This window comes from Mastigoproctus giganteus, chromosome 9 (genome assembly GCF_048544385.1).
Source record: "Mastigoproctus giganteus isolate SK-2022 chromosome 9, ASM4854438v1, whole genome shotgun sequence".
Lineage (NCBI taxonomy): Eukaryota > Metazoa > Arthropoda > Arachnida > Uropygi > Thelyphonidae > Mastigoproctus > Mastigoproctus giganteus.
The window spans coordinates 183,884,919-183,909,050 of record NC_143583.1 but is presented as its reverse complement, the minus strand read 5'-3'; the positions used below and the strand labels follow the sequence as shown (position 1 = coordinate 183,909,050).

Sequence of the window (24,132 nt, the reverse complement as noted above, 5' to 3'; positions counted from 1 at the left end):
GTCAGAAAACTGCTAGCTTGGGGGGGATACATGAACTAATAAATTAACAGTAGCTGCTGGCAGAGGTGAAAGTGATTCTTGCACTGCTTCTATTGGAATGAGCAGCAGCCTGGAAAACAAGGTGCTGGGGATTTCAAAGACTGCTGGGAGTCATTGCGGAACAAGTAAATACATGGGCTGTGTTAGGGTAGCTAAGAATGAGAACAGGTGCATGTATACTTGTATATACACCAATGCTAGGAGTGTAGTAAATAAAATTGATGAATTTGAGGTTCTGGTCATTGGCAGATATGATGAGAGCCTTGTCGAACAATTCGGCCCTGGAAAGATTGTGCAAGGCTCAAGGGGTAGAATTTTTTTCAGCCTGGACTGTACTTGTTAACAGGAGAGATTGCTTCTACAGGGATGGGATACACATAAATAGAAAGGGTGCAAGAATATTTGCTGATGCTATCGAGGCAGTGTTAGGTGGGTCGGAAAACTGCTAGCTTGGGGGGAGACAAAGACCAATAGATTGACAGTAGCCACTGGCAGAGGTGAAAGAGATTCTTGCACTGCTTCTATTAGAATGAGCAGAAGCCTGAAAAACAAGATGCATGGTATTTCAGAGACTGCTGGGAGCCATTGCGGTACAAGTAAACACATGGGTTGTGTTAGGGTAGCTAAGAATAGAAACAGGTGCAGGTATACTTGCGTGTACACCAATGCTAGGAGTTTAGTAAATAAATTTGATGAATTTGAGGTATTGCTCAAAACATCAAAGGCAGATATTGTTGGGATATCAGAGACGTGGTGTCACACATATATAAGGGTTGCAGAACTGCAATTTGGGGAGTACAACGTCTACAGAAAGGATAGACAGGATAGGAAGGGGGGAGGGGTTATGCTATTAGTTAAGAAACACATAAAAACCAAGGAAGTGAAGCCAGTCGACATCGCTGGACAGTGCAGTGTTGAGTCAGTTTGGTGTGACATAAGCATTGGGAGATCAAAATTGAGAGTAGGAGTGTGCTATAGGCCTAATGACTCTGATGAGTATAATAAGGAACTGTACAGGGAAATAGAGTGGGCCAGTAAATCAGAGAGTCTTATAATGGGAGATTTTAATTTCCGAGATATTGACTGGAATTTGGGGGCTGGTTACTCACACATTAGCAGGGCTTTTGTGGATTTATTGGATGATTGTTTTCTACATCAGCATGTTCGGGAGGCAACTAGAGGGAGTAATACTCTTGATTTGATTATCAGCAGTGATTCTTCATGCATTAAGAATCTGCGGAGAAATGAACCACTAGGTGGCAGTGATCACAGTGTTCTGCAGTGGGAGTTACTCAAAGAGGTAACTACCATTAGGGGTAAAGGGAAGGGTTATTGCTTCCGTAAAGGCGACTACGATGGACTGAGACGGTATTTAAATTCTATACAGTGGGACCAACTGATGATGTTACCAACAGCAAATTCAAAATGGGAAGCATTCAAAGAACTTATCTTGGAAGCTACTAGGCTTTACATACCAACTAAGAAATATTGTTCAAGGTTTAGGCCAAAATGGATGTCAGATGAACTAATGAGGCATATGGCAGAGAAGAAAAATGCATGGGATACTTACAAATTAACACATGACACAGAAGGCCTATGATAGATACAAGTTGATATGCAACCAAGTTACAAAGGAGGTTAGGCAGGCGAAGGCAGATTACGAGAAATCCTTGGCAAGGGATGCAAAGAAAAACAGCAAAGAGTTCTTTACTTATGTAAACTCTAGAAGGAAGGGGATGAATCAGATTGGTCCACTTGATATTGATGGGTCAACTGTTGATGATCCTGCTCAGGTAGCTAACAAACTAAATGAATATTTTGCATCTACATTCACACATGAGGAGTTATTCAGCAAGGGGAATGCCAGAGGTGTATTCAACTCTAGCAGTAAGCTACAGAATCTTGAAATAACTGGAGTAAAGTGAAGGAGAAACTGTTGAAGATAAACACAAGAAAGGCACCCGGGGTGGATGGGATCTATCCAGTTATATTAAAGGAGGCAGCAAAGGAAGTAAGCAAACCCTTAGGCATAATTATGAGAGCTTCCTTGGACTCACGGGAGGAGGTACCCATAGACTGGAAATGTGCAAATGTGACCCCAATTCACAAAGGAGGATCAAAGGCTGACACAAGTAATTATAGACCTGTGAGCTTAACTTCTGATCCAGAAAAATTAATGGAGGCACTGGTTAAAGAAGCATGGCAGGATCATTTAGACAAGACTTCAGTTATAGCTCAGACACAGCATGGTTTTGTTAAGGGGAAGTCTTGCCTGACCAACTTGATTGGATACTATGATGCAGTCACAAAAGAACTGGATGCAGGGAATAACTTTGATATTATATACTTGGATCTTAGAAAGGCTTTTGATACTGTTGCACATGGAAGACTGCTACACAAATTGGAGAAGTGTGACATTGGAGGCAAATTGCTGCTATGGATAAAGGGGTGGTTGAGGGGGAGAAGACAGAGAGTGGTATAATCAATGGACACTGCTCATCGTGGATTAATGTTATTAGTGGAGTCCCTCAGGGCTCAGTGTTGGGTCCATTATTGTTTTCTGTATTTATAAAGGATATTGATGATGGTATATCAAGCTTAATGTCCAAGTTTGCAGACGATACAAAGGTTGGCAGGGTTGTCAAGGGCACTACTGACACTATGCTGCTGCAACAGGATCTGGAAAGGTTGAGCAGATGGGCTGAGAGGTGGCAAATGAAGTTTAACATTGACAAATGTAAAGTACTACACATGGGAAACAGCAACCCCAGAGCAACGTATCAACTCTGTGGTACTACACTGATAGTGGTAGAGAATGAAAGGAACTTGGGGGTGGTTGTGCAGGCAGATATGAAGTTCTCTGAGCAGTGCAGATGGGCGGCAAGAGTAGCTCATGGAGTATTGTCAATGATATACAGGAATTTTTCCAGCAGGGATAAGGAGGTGATTATTCCATTGTATAAGGCAATGGTCAGGCCACACCTAGAGTACTGTATACAAGTCTGGAGGCCTCATTTCAAGAAGGATGTAGAGCTGCTGGAACGAGTACAGAGAAGGGCAACAAGATTAGTGAATGGAACAAAGGGGTGCTCTTACGAAGAAAGGCTTAAGTTTTACAAATTACAGTGTCTAGAGACTAGGCACCAGCGAGGTGATCTGATAGAGGTGTATAAAGCCTTGAATGGTTTAAGCATGCTCAATGCTGATGGGATTCTTCCTCTAGCTCAGAAAAATCACCTGAGAGGGCATAAATTCAAATTGAGGAAAGACAGATGTAGGATAGACATGTGGAAATTTGCCTTTAGCCAGCGGGTGGTTGGTTGGTGGAACAGACTTCCATCCCTTGTGGTGGAGGTTGATAGCCTAAATACGTTTAAGGCTCAGCTGGACAGGTATTTTGAACGAACAGAGGGGTGAAGTGGAAGTGGGTTTTTTTTTTTTTGGCTGATGCTGCATAAGCTTGCTTTCTTGCATCAAATGCCTCTACTAATGCTAATGCTAGATACTGTTGGGATATCAGAGACATGGTGTCACACAGATATAAAGAATGCAGAATTGGAATTTGGGGAGTACTATGTGTACAGCAGGAAGGGAAGGAGGGGTGGTTATGCTATTATTTAAGAAAAATAAAATCTAAGGAAGTGCATCCAGTTGACATGGGTGGACAGTGTAGTGTTGAGTCAGTTTGGTGTGACATAAGCACTGCAAAAGCAAAATTGAGAGTGCTATTGGCCTAAAGACTCTGATGAGTACAATGAACAGCTTTACACAGAAATAAAGTGGGCCTGTAAATCAGATTGTCTTATAATGGGGATTTTAATTTCCCAGATATTGACTGGAACTTGTGGGTTGGTCATTCGCACACTAGCAAGGCTTTCGTGGATTTATTGGATGGTTGTTTTATATACAGCAGCATTTTTTGGGAGGTAACCAAAGGGAGTAATACTCTTGATTTGATTATTAGTAGTGATTCTTAATACATTAAGAATCTGCAGATAAAGGAACCACTAGGTGGCAGTGATCACAGTGTGCTGATGTGAGATTTACTCAAAGAGGTAGCTACCGTCAGCGATGAAGGAAAAAGTTTTTGCTTTCGTAAAGGTGACTACAGAGGTCTCAGACAGTTTTTAAAGTTTATACAGTAGGACCAACTGATGATGTTACCAACAGCAAATTCTAAATGGGAAGCATTCAAAGATATGATTGAAAAGCATATTATCTTGGAAGATACTATGCTTTTCATACCAACTAAGAAATATTGTTTAAGGTTTAGGCCTAAATGGATGTCAGATGAACTAATGAGACATGTAGCAGAGAAGAAAAATGCATGGGATACATATAAATTAACAGGTGGCACAGAAGGCTATGGAAGATATAAGCTGGTCAGTAATCAAGTCACAAAGGAGGTTAGGCAGGCAAAGGTAGATTACAAGAAATTTTTGGCAAAGGATGCAAAGAAAAATAGCGAAGAATTCTTTACTTAAGTAAACTCTAGAAGGAAAGGGATGAATCAGATTGGTCCACTTGACATCGGCAGTTAAATTGTTGATGAGCCAGTAGGTAGCTGACAAAATGAATAGGTATTTTGTATCTACATTTACACATGAGGAGTTATTCAGGGAGGGGAATACCAGAGGTGTATTAAACTATGGGAGTGAAGTAAATGATTTTTTTAATAACTGAGAGAAAAATTGAGGAGGAATTGTTGAAGATAGATATAAAACAGACACCTAGGGTGGATGGGATCTATCCAGTATATTAGAGGTAGCAAAGGAAGTAAGCAAACCCTTAGCCATAATTATGAGAGTTTCTTTGGAATCAAGGAGATGTGCAAATGTAACCCAAATTCACAAAGGCAGATCAAACTGACACAATTAATTACAGATCTGTTAGTTTAACTTCTCTTCTGGGGAAATTAATGGAGGCACTGGTTAAAGAAGCACTGCAGGATCTGTAGACAAGACTTCAGTTATAGTTCTGCCACAGCATGGGTTGTTAAGGGGCAAGTCTTGTCTGACCAATTTGATTGGATACTATGATGTGGTCACAAAGGAACTGGATGCAAAAAATAATTATGATATCATATACTTGGATCTTAGGAAAGCCTTTGATACCGTTGCACATAAAAGACTACAAATTGGAGCAGTATGGCATTAAGGGCAAAATGCTGCTATGGATAAAGGGATGGTTGAGTGGAAGAAGACAGAGTGGTAATCAATGGACATTGCTATTCATGGACTAATATTATTAGTGGAGTCCCCCAGGGTTCGGGGTTGGGCCCACTGTTGTTTTGTATATTTAACAATGATATTGATGAAGGTATATCAAGCTTAGTGTCGAAGTCAGATAATACAAAGGTTGGCAGTGTGCTATTGCAATAGGATCTAAAAAATTTGGGCAGATGGGCTGAGAAGTGGCAACTGAAGTTTAACATTGACTTATGTGAAGTATTGCATATGGGTTGCAGTAATCCTAGAGTAACATATCAACTGTGTGGTATTACACTCAAGATGATACAGAATAAAAAGGACCTGGGGTAATTGTGCAGTCACATATGAAGTTTTCTGAGCAGTGCAGACCGTCTGCAAGAGTAGCTGATAGTGTCTTGTCAGTGATATATGGGAATTTTTCTAGCAGGGATAAGGAGGTGATTATCCCCTTGTATAAGGCAATGGTCAGGTCCCACCTTGAGTACTGTATACAGGTCTGGAGGCCTCATTTTAGGAAGGATGTAGAGCTGCTGGAATGAGTATAGAGAAGGGCAACAAGATTAGTGAATGGCACAAAGAGTTGCTCTTACGAAAAAAGGCTTAAGTTTTGCAAATTACAGTGTCTGGTGACTACACACCTGCGAGGTGATCTGTTTGAGGTGTATAAGGCCTTGAATGGTTTGAGCAAGCTCAATGCTGATGGGATCCTTCCTTTTTGCCCAGATTAATTGCCTGAGGGGACATAAATTCAAATTGAGTAAAAACATTTGTAGAATAGATGTGCAGCAATGTGCCTTTAGCCAGCGTGTGGTTTACTGCTGGAACAAACTTCCATTTGTCATTGTAGAAGTTGACAGCTTAAATAAATTCATGGCAGAACTAGACAAACATTTGGAGCGAATGGATGGGTGAAATGGGATGTTTTTTTTTTTTTTGGATGATTCTGTATAAGCTTGCTTTCTTGCATCATATGCCTCTACTAATGTCCTATATTTATCACTGACAATTACAGACCTGCTATTCTAACTTCTGTTCCAGGAAGTGATGCAGGAGCATCTAGACAAGACTGCAGTTATATTTTAGATGCAGCATGGGTTTGTTAAGAGGAAGTATTGTCTGACAAATTTGATTGGATACTATGATGTGATTAAAAGGAATTGGATGCAAAATTAGAAATAATTTTGATATCATATACTTGGATTTCAGGAAAGCTTTTGATAATGTGGCACATGGAAGACTAATGTACAAATTGGAGCAGTATGGCATTAAGGGCAAGTTGCTACAATGGATAAAAGGATGGTTGAGTGAGAGAAGACAGATAGTGGTTATCAATGGACACTGCTCTTCATGGACCAATGTTATTATTGGAATTCTCAAGGTTTCGGTTGTTGGGCCAATTGTTGTTTTCGGTATTAATGAAGATTAATGATATTAATGATGGTATATCAGGGTTAATGTGTAAGTCCACAGACAATACGAAGGTTGGCAGGTTTGTTAATGACAGTAATGATAGTATGCTACTGCAACAGGATCTGTAAAATTTGAGCATATGGGCTTAGAGGTGGCAACTGAAGAGTAATTGACAAATGTTAAGTACTGCTTATGAGTACCAGTAACCCCAGAGTAACGTACCAACCGGGTGGTACTACACTCAGGATAGTGGAGAATGAAAAGGACCTGGGGTTAATTGTGCAGTCAGACATGAAGTTTTCTGAGCAGTTCAAAAAAAGACTGAAAGAGTAACTCAGGTGTCTTTTCAATAATATACAGGAATTTTTCTAGCAGGGATAAGGGGGTGATTGTCCTTTTGTATAAGGTAATGGTTAGGCCACACCTTGAGTTCTGAAAGGCCTATAGGCCTCATTTTAATAAAGATGTAGAGCTGCTGGAATGAATACAGAGAAGGGCAATGAGATTGGTGAGTGGGACAAAGGGTTTTTGTTACCAAGAAAGGCTTAACCTTTCTTGCAAATTTCTGCAAGTTAACCGTTCTGCAAATTTCATCTTCTGGAGACGAGCCATGTGCGAGGTTATCTAATTGAGGTATATAAGGCCTTGAATGGATTGAGCAAGTTCAGTGCTGATGGGATTCTTCCTCTTGCTCAGATTATTAATCTGATGGGGTGTAAATTCAAATTAAGGAAAGACAATTGTAGAATAGGTGTGCTGAAATTTGGTTTTAGGCAGCGGGTGGTTGATAGTTGGAACAAACTTCCCTCTGTTATAGTGGAGGTCAACAACTTAAATAAGTTCAAGGCAGAAGTAGACAAACATTTGAAGTGAATGAATAGGTGAAATGGGAAGGTTTTTTTTTTGGCTGATGCTTTCTTTAATCATATGCCTTGCTAATGCTAATCATTTAACAACCTGTCACACAGTCAGAACTTCATATGAGATTATCATTAGCAGTGTCAAATGATACAAGGAAGAAAGTTCATATAGCATCAGCCAAAAAAATCAAAAAAAATCATCTGTCTCTCCTCTTCTAAAATATTTTTGTTTCCTTATTCAAACCATCTATTTCCTTTTTACTAGATGGGACTTTGTTCCGACAGTCAGTTACTCTCTGCCCAAAATCAAATTTCTTCACATCTGTCCTTTTTTTTTAGTTTAAGTTGTATGTTTTCTGGGATAGTTATGGATGCTATTAGCATATAATTTACTTAGTCCACTGAAAGCCTTAAATATTTCAATACGTCCCCTTGTAGGTGTCTAATTCCAAGTGCTTCAGTTTGCAAAACTGAAGTCTTAACCTTTTTCAAGTGAGGTATCCTGACCTGTTTGGATGCTTCAAAGGTATCTCCTAACCATTGCTGCCTACATTGGGGTAATCATCGCCTTGTCCCTGCTGATAAAATTTCTCTCTCATTGACAGAATCTCTTGAGTTGTCCTAGCCTGTCTGCACTGCTCAAAGAAATTCAGGTTGTACTATACAATGACCCTAGGTCTCTTTGTTCACCACCTTGAGTGCGGCATCACCCAAACATTACATCATTCTGAGATTACTGCTATCCATTCCCAAACCCTCAAAGCGAGAGATGGGCAGTTTGACCTTCCTACCAGATTTGACAAGACATGGACTTGACAACCATCACCGATGGAGACATACTGCAGCTTTGCTGCCAACATGCCATTTGGCGATCTGAACTGGGTACTCCAACCTGGTTCCATTTAAAACCCCATCCCCAGGTGCGGGGGGAGATAGGTTTCTGTCTCCTCCCTCCTTGCCTCCCCCATACCTCCCCTTGTGGGGCTTGTCCCACTGACCTCTTTGGGGATGCCTACTCTATTGTCCCCATCCTTCTACCTGTTTCCCCCCAGTCTCCAGTCTTCCCACACTCTAACTAAACTGACCGAGTACACACCCCTAACAATGCTGCCCAATTCAAATCACCATAAAAAAATTCAACTGCCTTCACATAAATCTCTTGCGGCCTTTCCAAATTCTAGTGTTCATCCCCCTTTTTTATATATATAGGTCTTGCCACTGAAATCCTTGGAAATTAGGTGGTGGAGCCTGCCAGAGTACTTAAATAATCTACTGGGTGCCTGACTTGCCTCCTTATGGCAAAGTGTGTGCAACGGTGGGCCCAACAGCTAAATGGTCAGAGAAACAACAGAACATAACACTACACAACAAACCACTCCCCACATACTTTTTAAATCTCTGGCCTCCACAGAGTTCTGTGTCACTTATAAAGAATAGAAAAATCACCTGAGAGGGCATAAATTCAAATTGAGGAAAGACAGATGTAGGATAGATGTGCAGAAATTTGCCTTTAGCCAGCGGGTGGTTGGTGGGTGGAACAGACTTCCATCCCTTGTCGTGGAAGTTGATAGCCTAAATAAGTTTAAGGCTCAGCTGGACAGGTATTTCGAACGAACAGAGGGGTGAAGTGGAAGTGGTTATTTTTATTTATTTATGTTACTTTTTTTTTTTTTTTTTTTTTTTTTGGCTGATGCTGCATAAGCTTGCTTTCTTGCATCAAATGCCTCTACTAATGCTAATGCTAATGCTAATATGACACAGAGATGTCACCACCAAATACTGAGGATGCGGAAAGGTCAGGGAATGACCACCGCATATCCTGGAGCAATATGGCCTTAGTTGCTAATGCTCCTAAAAACCAAAATAACAATAACAATGCAGAGATAGGGGAAACCCCCAGTGCCATCAAACAACTAACACACTTGTCCATTTGCAGTACTTTGCATCTATTAGTTTTATCTAAGTTTAACATAGATTAACCTTCATTAATTAACCACCGTGTTAACTGCTGTGTCATCTTCATATTTAGACATTTGGTTTGATATTCTTTCATCTTTCACCCACTGCAGGATGGAAGCCACCTCAATAATTCATGCTGAGGGAAATGGACCATAATCTGCCACACTGGTCCAGTGTGGATTGGCAGATCGACCGTATTTAGCAGTCAGAGGCTTGAACCCTGGTCTACTCAAAGAGCGTGTGCTACTGCACTCCCGCTCCTGACCACTCGGCTACGGAGGCCGGTTCTTTCATCGTTATTGGTAATAAATATTGAAAATGGTAAGGGGCCCTGCTCCGAACCCTGGAGATTTATCGAATAATATTAGTCCAAGAAGGGCAGCACCCACTTTTAACCACCCTGTCTTCTGCTACTGAACTACCCTTTTATCCATAGCAGTAACTTGCTGCTAATGCCACACTGCTCCAATTTGTATAGCAGTCTTTCATGCAAAATCAAAATTGGTGTCAATCTTTACAGAAACCTAAGTTAAGAACAGGAAATACAACATTTCACTGTAACAAATCCATGATGTGATTTTCTTGTGAGTATTCCTGTCAAGGTGATCCTGCATTATTTCTTTAACCAATAACTCCATTATTTTCCCTGGAACTTGACTTCTGTTCCAGGTACATATTGCCCACATCATCCTTTGATCACATGGTGTATAGGACTTAGGAATTACAGAGGTTTTGGGGACACCACCTCAGATGTGGGAACGATATTCCACGTTAGAACATATTTCTAATTTGAATGGGAGGTGATTAGAAGGAAAGAATGCTGAGAGTGAAAGATCATAGTTATTTTGGTGCAGAAGAAGGCAATATTTGTAATATGATTATGTTAAGAAAGTTAAAGTTAGTTATTCTTAGTAATTAAGTTTTGTTGAAGTAGAAAGCAGATGTAGAAAGAAAAGTAGAAAGCCCTCAGTAAAGGGCGCCGAAAAATAATTCTGCCCATGGTGCAGAAATACCTTGGTCCAGCACTGAATACCTCTTATAGTGGATAGGATTTCCAGTCAGTAGAAGGTCACTAACATACTGGAGGGAAAAAATCTTGGGGGTTCTGCAGCAATAGAGTGAAGTTAGAAGACAGAGCAAGTAATAATTTAAGTTTTGTGTTCATAAAACTGTAATTTATTCTTTTGGCTAGCTGGAATTTTATGGTTATAAGTGTGACTTCTGTTTGCTTTTCAGGTAAAGAAGAGGATACGCCCTTCAGGATTTGGGGAATATTGTTTTTCTGAAAGTACTTACTATTTTCAAAATGGTAATCTTAGAAATTAGATACAGATAATTTCATTTATTTTCTTTGCCTTTCTTCCTTCTCCCTTTTGAAGTTAATTGCTGAATACAATTTTAAGGATCATGTTTTGTTGTTTGTTTACATGTTCTAGAAATTTACCAGGGAATATTATTAAATTGGAAGTAATATTTTAAACATAATACATTGTTTTTTAAACTAGTATTTTTATTTATGCATATTTTACTTATAATTGTTCATAATTTACTGAAAATTGTGCTTAATTTACTTAATTATGCATAATTTTAAATTTACTTTTATTGATACATAATTTACTTGATTTACTTTTATTGATACATAATTTACTCGATTCACTTTTATTGATACATAATTTACTTGATTTACTTAAAATATCAGTAGTGCACAGATTGCAGTATATAGAATAGTTGGTGAAAATTATTCTCCTTAACGGTAGTTATCACTTATTTAGGGAGGTTTCGGTTTGAGTCTCATTGATGATTGGAGGAATTACTTAAGGCCTCTCTGATTGGAGCTGTAGTTAGCCAGTCTCACGTGGGGGTGTATGCTTTTTCTTTAAGTTTTTCTGGGTTTTTCACCTATTCAACCTGTGAACACACTAAGTGATGTAATACACAATGCTGCAGTATGGTTTAAGTCACTGATGTGCATAAAATCCATCAGTAGTATCAGGTGCTAGCTCTTGGTAATATATGTGTTCATGTATTGCCAAAAACATGTGAAATACATGTATTTTATATATCAAAATTCTGTCTTTTAATAAAATCGTTAAAAGCTGTCCTACACAACACTGTTATTGTATTACTTATTTCCACTTTGGGATTAACACAACACAGTATTTTGGATGCCCATAAAATTTTAATACATTGAAATTTAAAGTCAATGTGGGCTGCTTAATCAGTGGTATTCTAATGCAGTAGTTGTCCCAGGATTTTCTAAGTGGGGGGAAATCATAGCCTTTTGTCCTTTCTTGAGACCTCCACATGACTTTGTACTGTCAATGTGCTTTGTACTGTCAATTGCAAGTTAAGAGCAAGAATTGTGTTTATGTGGACCTAGTAAAAAAAAGGGCAGCAAGAAAGGTCATCAATTCTCAGAACTCATAAATTGTGGCTTCAGCAGATCACAAATAATTAGCTACATTAGGCAGTAGACACTACTTCATGGTGCATGTGTTTTTCATTGTAGAATACAGTGGGGCCTCGACTTACGATGACATCGACATCTGATGTTCTCAGGAATCGATATACCTTCCATATGATCGTTTATTTTAAGGCCCAATGATATTTGCGGGTACCAATGGCTTTCCGATGTAGCTGGAATGATACATGCGTGAAAATTTTCAGACACGTGGCACACAGAACATCACTCATACGATTGTTCTCAACCAATTAGTCTTTTTTTTATTGTTCAACAACGTTATTGTTCAACATGTGGCGTGCGGAACATCACTCATACGATTGTTTCAGATCTACGATGATCAATCATAGATCTGAAATTTAAAGCTCCATCAACCAGTGGCAGTGCTGTGCACTTTGAAGACTTTAAAGCCAGCAGAGGCTGGTTCGAGCGCTTCAAAAAAAAGAGCAAATATCAAAAGTGTTGAAAGGTATGGAGAGGCATCCAGTGCTGATAAAAAAGCAGCTGAAACCTTAAAATTGAATTCCAAGAGTTTGTTGATCAGGAGGGTATCTTTCCCAGCAAGTTTTTAACATTGATGAAACCGGCCCCTTCTGGAAGCAAATGTCCAGGAGAATGTACATCACTAAGGACGAGGCTAGTTTACCCGGCATAAACCTATGAAAAATAGACTCGCTCTCCTGTTGGGTGCCAATGCGTCTTGAGATTTTAAGCTGAAGCCTTTGCTTGTGTATCACTCTAGCATCCCCAGAGTATTTTTAGCATTAGCATTAGTAGAGGCATTTGATGCAAGAAAGCAAGCTTATGCAGCATCAGCCAAAAAAAAAAAAAAAACCCACTTCCACTTCACCCCTCTGTTTGTTCAAAATACCTGTCCAGCTGAGCCTTAAACTTATTTAGGCTATCAACCTCCACCACAAGGGATGGAAGTCTGTTCCACCAACCAACCACCCGCTGGCTAAAGGCAAATTTCCGCATGTCTATCCTACATCTGTCTTTCCTCAATTTGAATTTATGCCCTCTCAGGTGATTTTTCTGAGCTAGAGGAAGAATCCCATCAGCATTGAGCATGCTTAAACCATTCAAGGCTTTATACACCTCTATCAGATCACCTCGCTGGTGCCTAGTCTCCAGACACTGTAATTTGCAAAACTTAAGCTTTTCTTCCTAAGAGCAACCCATTGTTCCATTCACTAATCTTGTTGCCCTTCTCTGTACTCGTTCCAGCAGCTCTACATCCTTCTTGAAATGAGGCCTCCAGACCTGTATACAGTACTCTAGGTGTGGCCTGACCATTGCCTTATACAATGGAATAATCACCTCCTTATTCCTGCTGGAAAAATTCCTGTATATCATTGACAATACTCCATGAGCTACTCTTGCAGCCCATCTGCACTGCTTAGAGAACTTCATATCTGCCTGCACAACCACCCCCAAGTCCCTTTCATTCTCTACCACTGTCAGTGTAGTACCACAGAGTTGATACGTTGCTCTGGGGTTGCTGTTTCCCATGTATAGTACTTTACATTTGTCAATGTTAAACTTCATTTGCCACCTCTCAGCCCATCTGCTCAACCTTTCCAGATCCTGTTGCAGCAGCATAGTGTCAGTAGTGTCCTTGACAACAATCCAACCTTTGTATCATCTGCAAACTTGGACATTAAGCTTGATATACCATCATCAATATCATTTATAAATACAGAAAACAATAATGGACCCAACACTGAGCCCTGAGGGACTCCACTAATAAAATTAGTCCACGATGAGCAGTGTCCATTGATTACCACTCTCTGTCTTCTCCCCCTCAACCACCCCTTTATCCATAGCAGCAATTTGCCTCCAATGTCACACTGCTCCAATTTGTGTAGCAGTCTTCCATGTGCAACAGTATCAAAAGCCTTTCTAAGATCCAAGTATATAATATCAAAGTTATTCCCTGCATCCAGTTCTTTTGTGACTGCATCATAGTATCCAATCAAGTTGGTCAGGCAAGACTTCCCCTTAACAAAACCATGCTGTGTCTGAGCTATAACTGAAGTCTTGTCTAAATGATCCTGCAGTGCTTCTTTAACCAGTGCCTCCATTAATTTTCCTGGAACAGAAGTTAAGCTCACAGGTCTATAATTACTTGTGTCAGCCTTTGATCCTCCTTTGTGAATTGGGGTCACATTTGCACATTTCCAGTCTATGGGTACCTCCCCTGAGTCCAAGGAAGCTCTCATAATTAGGGCTAAGGGTTTGCTTACTTCCTTTGCTGCCTCCTTTAATATAACTGGATAGATCCCATCCACCCCGGGTGCCTTTCTTGTGTTTATCTTCAACAGTTTCTCCTCCACTTTACTCCCAGTTATTTCAAGATTCTGTAGCTTACTGCTAGAGTTGAATACACCTCTGGTATTCCCCTTGCTGAATAACTCCTCATGTGTGAATGTCGATGCAAAATATTCATTTAGTTTGTTAGCAACCTGAGCAGGATCATCAACAGTTGACCCATCAATATCAAGTGGACCAATCTGATTCATCCCCTTCCTTCTAGAGTTTACATAAGTAAAGAACTCTTTGCTGTTTTTCTTTGCATCCCTTGCCAAGGATTTCTCGTAATCTGCCTTCGCCTGCCTAACCTCCTTTGTAACTTGGTTGCATATCAACTTGTATCTATTATAGGCTTCTGTGTCATGTGTTAATTTGTAAGTATCCCATGCATTTTTCTTCTCTGCCATATGCCTCATTAGTTCATCTGACATCCATTTTGGCCTAAACCTTGAACAATATTTCTTAGTTGGTATGTAAAGCCTAGTAGCTTCCAAGATAAGTTCTTTGAATGCTTCCCATTTTGAATTTGCTGTTGGTAACATCATCAGTTGGTCCCACTGTATAGAATTTAAATACTGTCTCAGTCCATCGTAGTTGCCTTTACGGAAGCAATAACCCTTCCCTTTGCCCCTAATGGTAGTTACCTCTTTGAGTAAATCCCACTTCAGCACACTGTGATCACTGCCACCTAGTGGTTCATTTATCTGCAGATTCTTAATGCATGAAGAATCACTGCTGATAATCAAATCAAGAATATTACTCCCTCTAGTTGCCTCCCGAACATGCTGATGTAGAAAACAATCATCCAATAAATCCACAAAAGCCCTGCTAGTGCGTGAGTAACCAGCCCCCAAATTCCAGTCAATATCTGGGAAATTAAAATCTCCCATTATAAGACTCTCTGATTTACTGGCCCACTCTATTTCCCTGTACAGTTCCTTATTATACTCATCAGAGTCATTAGGCCTATAGCACACTCCTACTCTCAATTTTGATCTCCCAATGCTTATGTCACACCAAACTGACTCAACACTGCACTGTCCAGCGATGTCGACTGGCTTCACTTCCTTGGTTTTTATGTGTTTCTTAACTAATAGCATAACCCCTCCCCCCTTCCTATCCTGTCTATCCTTTCTGTAGACGTTGTACTCCCCAAATTGCAGTTCTGCATCCCTTATATCCCAGATATAAGGGATGCAGATCCACGTCTCTGATATCCCAACAATATCTGCCTTTGTTTTGAGCAATACCTCAAATTCATCAAATTTATTTACTAAACTCCTAGCATTGGTGTACACACAAGTATACCTGCACCTGTTTCTATTCTTAGCTACCCTAACACAACCCATGTGTTTACTTGTACCGCAGTGGCTCCCAGCAGTCTCTGAAATACCATGCATCTTGTTTTTCAGGCTTCTGCTCATTCTAATAGAAGCAGTGCAAGAATCTCTTTCACCTCTGCCAGTGGCTACTGTCAGTCTGTTGGTCTTTGTCTCCCCCCAAGCTAGCAGTTTTCCGACCCACCTAACACTGCCTCGATAGCATCAGCAAATATTCTTGCACCCTTTCTATTTAAGTGTATCCCATCCCTGTAGAAGCAATCTCTCCTGTTAACAAGTACAGTCCAGGCTGAAAAAAATTCTACCCCTTGAGTCTTGCACAATCTTTCCCGGGCCGAATTGATCGACAAGGCTCTTAACATATACTCCCTCCTATCGTGAACAACAAAACGTTGACAAACGTTGACATTTAAACAACAAAAGGTTGACAAAGGCATACTGGGAATTCTTCAAATAGGCCTCTGGGGTTGGGTATACTCATACTATAATTTTTAGTGTTTTCCACCAACCATGGAATAAAACGAAAGACGAAAAACCCAAATTTTTAAAATATTTAATATTTACAATAAATGATTTACAAACAAAATATTACTGATAGTAATTTTAAAATAAAATAAAACAACTGTGATATACAGGATAATGATAAAATGCCGAATTTAAAATGCAATAAAATATACTGGGTTAAAGCGCTAAAATACTAACTGAAGCTTTCAAAGGCTTCTGCCTTCTTTCTCAACAGTGTAATTTCTGTTCTGCGGTGCATCATTAAATACCAGCAGGTTCACGGTGCATCTCACGTGAACGTGTACTGTTCCCGTCAGAACCGGAAGTGGCTCGGGAGCGTTTCAGGCAAAAACGTTCATCCCCTCCAAGGATTGTCGCCTCAAAGAGGGGATGAATGCGTGTGCCCCTATCTCTATTTATATTTTTCTCAGTAGAACTAATTCGCAAGCTCTCGAGCCACTTGCGGTCCCAAAATCTATGTGCCCGATCAGTGATGACCGCTGACCGTTGTTTACCTGCATCCCAATTGACCATGGGATACATTGTGCGTACATGGCTTTAGAAAGAGACACCACCTTGAATAATAGGACGCAACTAAACTTAGAGGACATATGTAAAGGAATAGAGTTGTCTTTCGAGTACTACCATGGTGTTTAATAACACCATGTACAAGCAGGTTAACGGTGCAGCTATGGGCTCCCCCATCAGTGCCATCGTAGCTAATTTAGCGATGGAGGAGCTCGAGTCCAGACTATTTAACACTACAGTTCTCCCTATGCGTCCGTGGAAAAGGTATGTTGATGATACGTTTTCAGTTATTCGGGAAGGGAGTGAGGATGATACGTTGAATTTTCTTAATAGCTTCTCCCCGTTCATACAATTCACCTCTGAGGTAAAGGAAGAAGGGGTTTTGCCGTTCCTGGATGTGCTGATTTGTAGAGAAGGCCAGCATTTGAAAACAAAAGTATTTAGAAAATCTATGTGCAGGGGCCAATATTCATACTACAACTCAGCGCAGACTAATTATCACAGGAACAGTGTAGTAAGAGCATTAGTGGATAGGGCAAAATCCCATTGTAGTACCTCAGAGGATAGAAACTTGGAGTATGAACGTGTTACGGCAGATCTTTTGAAGTGTGGCTACCCCCGGAGGATCATAGAGAAATACATTAGTGGAGGGCAGAGTAGAAGTGAGTCCTTCACGCCAATAGCCACCGCATACATTCCCTACTATCCGGGTTTATCCGAGTGTTTAGCTCGCGTATTAAGGAATTACCAGACACGTTGTGTGCAGCTCCCAGGCAGGAAGCTGCACACAATCGTATCACAGATGAAGGACCCTGTCTTAAATGAAAATATAAGTGGGGTCGTATACAGTATTAAATGCCCGGAATGTGGGGAGTGTTATGTGGGAGAAACAAAACGGCGTCTCAAAGATCGTCTGGGGGAGCATGCAAATGCGATAAGAAATGCAGACTATGGCAAATCCGCCGTAGCTGAACATTTCTGGGAGAAGCAACATCAAATCTCCCCAGATGAAGCGGTCATCACTGATCGGGCGCATAGATTTTGGGACCGCAAGTGGCTCGAGAGCTTGCGAATTAGTTCTACTGAGAAAAATATAAATAGAGATAGGGGCACACGCATTCATCCCCTCTTTGAGGCGGTAATCCTTGGAGGGGATGAACGTTTTTGCCTGAAACGCTCCCGAGCCACTTCCGGTTCTGATGGGAACAGTACACGTTTACGTGAGATGCACCGTGAACCTGCTGGTATTTAATGATGCACCGCAGAACAGAAATTACACTGTTGAGAAAGAAGGCAGAAGCCTTTGAAAGCTTCAGTTAGTATTTTAGCGCTTTTAACCCAGTATATTTTATTGCATTTTAAATTCGGCATTTTATTATTATCCTGTATATCACAGTTGTTTTATTTTATTTTAAAATTACTATCAGTAATATTTTGTTTGTAAAGCATTTATTGTAAATATTAAATATTTTAAAAATTTGGGTTTTTCGTCTTTCATTTTATTCCATGGTTGGTGGAAAACACTAAAAATTATAGTATGTGCATACTGGGAATGTTTCGGCACAGTAATAAGAAGGCATGGTTTACAAGATATGTCTTCAATGAATGGGAGCTTGAACTTTTCTGTCCTTCAGTGAAGAGTCCTTCTTGAGAAAAATAAGCTTCCTGTGAAGGCACTGCTCCTGCGTGATAATGCACCAGGCCATAATCCCAACCTTGTTCAATCTTTTGAGGCACAATTTGACTTTGTTCAATTCAAATTTTTGCCAACCAACACCACTCCTCTTCTTCGACCAATGACCAGCAAGTGATTGCAAACTTCAAGAAAATCTACACCATGAAAATGTTCACAAGTTGCTTTGCAGCGACCTCTGGTGAAATTCTGTCACCCTCAAAGATTTTTGGAGGTCAAAGTTCAACATGCTGGTTTGTGCGAGGATGATTGTAAGTTGTTGGAATGATGTTTCCACCAGGTGCTTAAATTTAGCACCATAACATTGATGGATTTGAAGATGGTGTTTTGACAAATGATATTGTTACTCTTGGTAAATCAGTGGGTCTGGAGGTTGACGAAGAGGATGCAGAGGACCTTATTGGCACTCATGGACGTGAGCTAACAGCAGAGGAGCTACAAGAGCTGGAGAAAATTACAGAGAGTGACACTGGAGGAGGAAGAAAAAGACACCAAAAAGTGTCAGCTGAAGAGTTAAACTGTTATTTCTTGTTGGGAGCATTTAAGAGAAGTGGTAAAAAAAAACATCCCAACATTGAAAACACTGAACTCATGCAAAATGGAAGACAGTCATTTCTTACTTCAGGAAGCTACAAAAAAGTTGTAAAAATAGTCCACTTTGGACAGTTTCTTTGCCAGTACTTAGCAACAAAAAACATGAAAAGACACTTGATATAGTCCCACCACCACCACTGCACCACTATTGATTTCATCAGCTCTGCACTTCAAGTCTAAGGTAAATGCTAATTAACAGCTTAAAACAGCTTAAAATGCTATTTTAAGATGTTTTATGACTATTTATTAAATCTTTATAAAACACTAATTTTTAATGTAAAAATGATCTATAACATGTAAGAAATACCTATTTTATGTGTTGTTAGGGAACGAATTACAGGAAATCAATGTATTATTGGTTACAACTTACATTGTTCAACATACAATGGGTTTTGTGGAACAAATTACCATCAGATGTTGGGGCCCCATTGAATTGTGGGTTTGGTTTAAACAAAAACTAATACTTATAGTAAGGTTACTTATAATAAGTAGAAGTTTTTTTGAATTAATGTACTATTACTTATAGTAAGTTTACTTACTATAAGTAAATAATACATTAATTCAAAAGAGGGCTGCACTAATTTCATTGGTTTTTTTTTCACCAATTTTTCAGATTTTTGCAAAAAAAACCCAGTAAAACTGTATTAAAATTGGAATAATTAAAAAATTCTGTGAAGTTTTTATTAATTTTGCTGTGATAAACAACTGAGAATATAGTTTACCATAGTTGTTCAATTAGCCATTAAAAAAAAGAAGCAAACTTTACCCTGCAGATTTTCATTTCTAATGCATCATAAGTAATGTCTCAGGGATGATATCATATCACAATTTAGAAAGCAATAAAGATTAATAAAAGAACTTAGTGTATAAAAAACTAATATAATTAAAGATTTATTTTCAAAGAAAATAAATTACAGCAGACTCTCGATTTACTGGGATCGGATTAACCGGGAAGCGTTTTAACTGGGACAGTTCGACTCCAAATAAAAAAAAAATAAATAAAAAATCGACCAGAAATCATAAAATTCAAGTAATAACTAGGATAAACCAGAGTTATAGTGTTCCTTTCTCTCCAGGTATAACCTATCGAGGAAGGAAAATGGTTTTGCATTTTTTCTGTTAAATTAATTTTTTACTTTATTTTTAATTGTGTTCATTTGATTTTTAATTATTGTGAATTATTTCTTACTGTAATATAAAATTTTTGATTTTTTTAAAATTGTTTTAATTTCTGGAGAGTATCATACGGAAGTGTTCTATGTATCACATCGAAGTAAACTTCTCTTATTCTTTTACAATTAGAATAGGTATAAACAGATATTTTGCAAGTCATAAATAAGTGACAAGAAGCGGCGTTATAAGTCATCATTAGGAGATTATTGTTCCTATTACCTTGCAACCCTGCTGTCTTCACACCCACCATTCAAAAAAAAAAAAAAAAAACCCAGAGAGAGAGAGAGAGAGAGAGAAGAAATGTTTAGTTTGTTTTAGTGCTTCGTGTCGATGATTGTGTTCCGTTGCACCGCAAAGAGACAAATTTTGTTTTGTTATTTATGTCAGGGATGTAAATTTTTTTTTTTTTTATAGTAAATCTATACAGCTGAGTTTCAGTCAACCCTTCCCCATCTCTTCCATCATGCAGTATGATTGATGACTTTTGAGATTATGATGAACATCGTGGTGAGATCTATTATTCCTTACATTTCGAGGGTACAGCTCTAAAACAGTGTTTGCAGGCCGGCCGCTAGTTAGTTCACCGGACCGAACCTTTTGGTAACTCTCTAGGAGGCTTCTGGATCAGCTAGTGTATAATCTTGCTACCTCTACTCTGCCAGATAGTGACTGAAGGGAGTCAGAGTATTGTATATGTGGGGGGGGGGGCATTGTCGAGACCATGTTATGTCAAGGATCTGGGTATATTCTTACCATGTGTACACCATATCCAAAAATTTCATTACTTCATACAGCATGTCCCACCCACTTTTTCTTACTATTGAATACACCATGAATTGTCAAACTAATAGAGCAAGCTTATCTGCAAAAAGAACTAAACATCCCAAACATTTCCTAATTTATTTCACAAATATACGTGGTCTCAATTCTAATCACAACGATGTCCATTTCCATGGAGGAGGGCGCTGACTCTCTTTAAAAATTACAGCTGTGAAATACAGACTTCGAAAAAGTGATAAGTGTTTGCCTTTTTATTTACCTAATTGTTATTTTATATTGTACTTTATATGTAGGCGCCTCCGTAGCCAGGTGGGAAGGAGCAGCAGTGCGTAGCACATGCTTCTTGATTAGACCGGGGTTCGAACCCGTCACCACCAAATACGGAGGATGCGGAAAGGTCAGGGAATGACCACCGCATATCCCGGAGCAATATGGCCTTAGTTGCTAATGCTCCTAAAATCCAAATAACAAACAAACTAACAAACAAACTTTATATGTAGTCTTAGTTATAGTTACGCTGGTTATTTTTAATTTAGATAAAAGAGTTTTTGTAGATTACTGCTTAATATACATAAAACCGTTATTTTGTTCGAATCTTGCAGCCATTGTTTTTGTATAGAGTGGTAGGGAATTCAAATTTTTAATTGTGGTAACTAGGTAGCTCTAACGTATAATTATATAGCATAATATGCATCACTGCATTTAAGATTCTATTAGATAGCATAGTATTGACAATTAATTAATTAAATTTATTGATCTTATTAATTTAAAATATAATGCCCCAGACTAGAGCAGCAAAGCAATGGGCACAAAGTGGCAGGAGTGCTGTGACTCAGTGGAGAACTGAGGGGGCGATTCTCTAATGCATCACAGTCTAAAAAATGTGCAACTTGTGAAATGTTTGCCGAACTCTCTGGAACAGAACATGATCTAGCCAAGGAGGATGTCTTTGTGTGTGCCAGGTGCAGAGAGTGTCTAGAATTAGGCATCAACTCAGCATTCTACTGGGCGTCTATGAGAGCTTGAGGTGTAGGGTAGATGCCCTCGAAGAAATTAATATGAGGGGCATGTCAAGTTCTTAGCTGCCCAACACAATGCCAGAGCTCACTCCTGGGCATCAGGCAACACAGCGGCAATCTCCAAGGCAGAATGTGCTGGCCCCAATGGAACTAGTTATTGTTGGTGACTCTATTGTCAAGGTGATGGGGAATATATTGTGTAAAAAGGATAGATGGACCAGGACCAGGGTATGTCTGCCAGGGGAAAAAGTTGATGACGTTGTAAAGCATATATCATCTTTTAAGGGCACAAAAGGTGCCCTTAAAAGGGTTAAATTTGAAAGTGTCTGCAATTCTCTCCAGACACGATAGGAGGGAGTACATGATGAGAGCCTTGTCAATCAATTCGGCCCTGGTGGGAATGTGAAGACTCAAGGTGTAGAATTTTTTCCAGCCTGTTCTGTGCTTGTTAACAGGAGAGACTGCTTCTACAGGGATGGGATACACTTAAATAAAAAGGGTGCAAGAATATTTGCTGATGCTGTCGAGGCAGTGTTAGGTGGGTCGGAAAACTGCTAGCTAGGGGGGATTCACAGACTAAAAGGTTAAAAGTAGCCGCAGGCAGAGGTGAAGGTGATTCTTACACAACTTCTATTAGAATAAGTAGCGACCTGGAGCGAGGGGTGCTGGGGGGAGGTTCAGGGACTGATGACAGTCATCCTGAAACAGGTGGGTATATGGGATGTGTCAGGGTGAATAGGAATAGGTGCATGTATGCTTGCATGTATACCAATGCTAGAAGTATAGTAAATAAATTTGATGAATTTGAAGTGTTGGTTAAGACATCAAAGGCGGATATTGTTGGGATATCAGAGACATGGTGTCACACTGATATTAGGAATGCAGAATTGGAATTTGGGGACTACAATGTGTACAGAAAGGATAGATAGGAAAGGAGGAGGTGTCATGCTGTTAATTGAGGAAAACAAAATCAAAAGAAGTGCATCCAGTTGATATAGATGAACAGTGCACAGTTGAGTGTTATAGGCCTAATGACTCGAATGAGTACAATGAACAATTGTACAGAGAAATAGTGGGTTAGTAAATCAGAATGTCTTATAATGGGGGATTTTAACTTCCCAGATACTGACTGGAATGGGTTAGTCACTCACACACTAGTAAGACTTTTGTGGATTTATTGGATGATTGTTTTCTGCACAGCATGTTTGAGAGGCAACCAGAGAGGGTAATATTCTTGATCTGGTTATCAGCAGTGATCATTTGTGTATTAAGAAGTTGCAGATAAAGGAACCACTAGGTGGCAGTGATCACAGTGTACTGATGTGGGATTTACTTAAAGATATAATTACCATCAGGGGTAAAGGAAAGGGTTTTTGCTTCCATAAAAGTGAGTACAGTGGTCTCAGACAATTTTTAAATTCTGTACTGTGGAATCAACTGACGATGTTACCAACAATAAATTCTAAGTGAGAAGCATTCAAGGAATTAATCGTGGAAGCTACTAAAAGTTTCATACCTATTAAGAAATATTGTTCAAGGTTTAGGCCTAAATGGTTATCAAGTGAACTAATGAGACTTGTGACAGAGAAGAAAAATGCATGGGATGCATATAAATTATCAAGCGACTCAGAAGCCTATATCAGATATAAGCTAGTCTGTAATCAGGTCACAAAGGAGGTTAGGCAGGCGAAGGCAGATTGCCAAACATTTCTCGTAATCTCATCCTGCTCAGAGAGCAATCAAACTGAATGAGTATTTTGCATCTACATTCACACGAGGAGTTAAGGTTTGAAAATGACAGAAGGTTATCAAATTGTAGCGGGGTGCTTAATGATTTTGTTATAATATCTGAGAGCAAAGTGGAGGACAAATTGTTGAAGTTAAACATAAGAAAGGCATCTGGGGTGGATGGGATCTATCCAGTTATATTAAAGGAGGCAACAAAGCAACTAAGAAAAACCTTAGCCATAATTATGAGAGCATCCTTGGACTCAGGGATGTGCAAATGTATCCCCAATTCACAAAGGGGGATCGAAGGGTGACATGAGTAATTACAGACAAGTTAGTTTAACTTCTGTTCCGGGTAAAATAATGGAGTTGCTGGTTAAAGACGCATTGCAGGATCATCTATACATGACTGCAGCAATAATTTAGACACAGCATTTCTCTTAACATTTGTTAAGGGAAAGTCTTGTCTGACAAATTTGATAGGATATTATGATATGGTTACGAAGAAACTGGATTCAAAA

At 39.4% G+C, this 24,132-nt stretch overlaps 1 protein-coding gene across 1 annotated transcript in view; it reads left to right on the top strand.

Moving 5' to 3' along the window:
- RluA-2 (RluA pseudouridine synthase 2) overlaps positions 1-24,132 on the top strand; it is a 137,602-nt gene that overhangs the window by 5,650 nt on the left and 107,820 nt on the right. Inside the window, exon 2 of the mRNA XM_090381048.1 lies at positions 10,715-10,787. Coding sequence (XP_090237174.1) covers positions 10,715-10,787 — 73 coding nt within the window. The remainder of the gene's footprint in view (positions 1-10,714; positions 10,788-24,132) is intronic.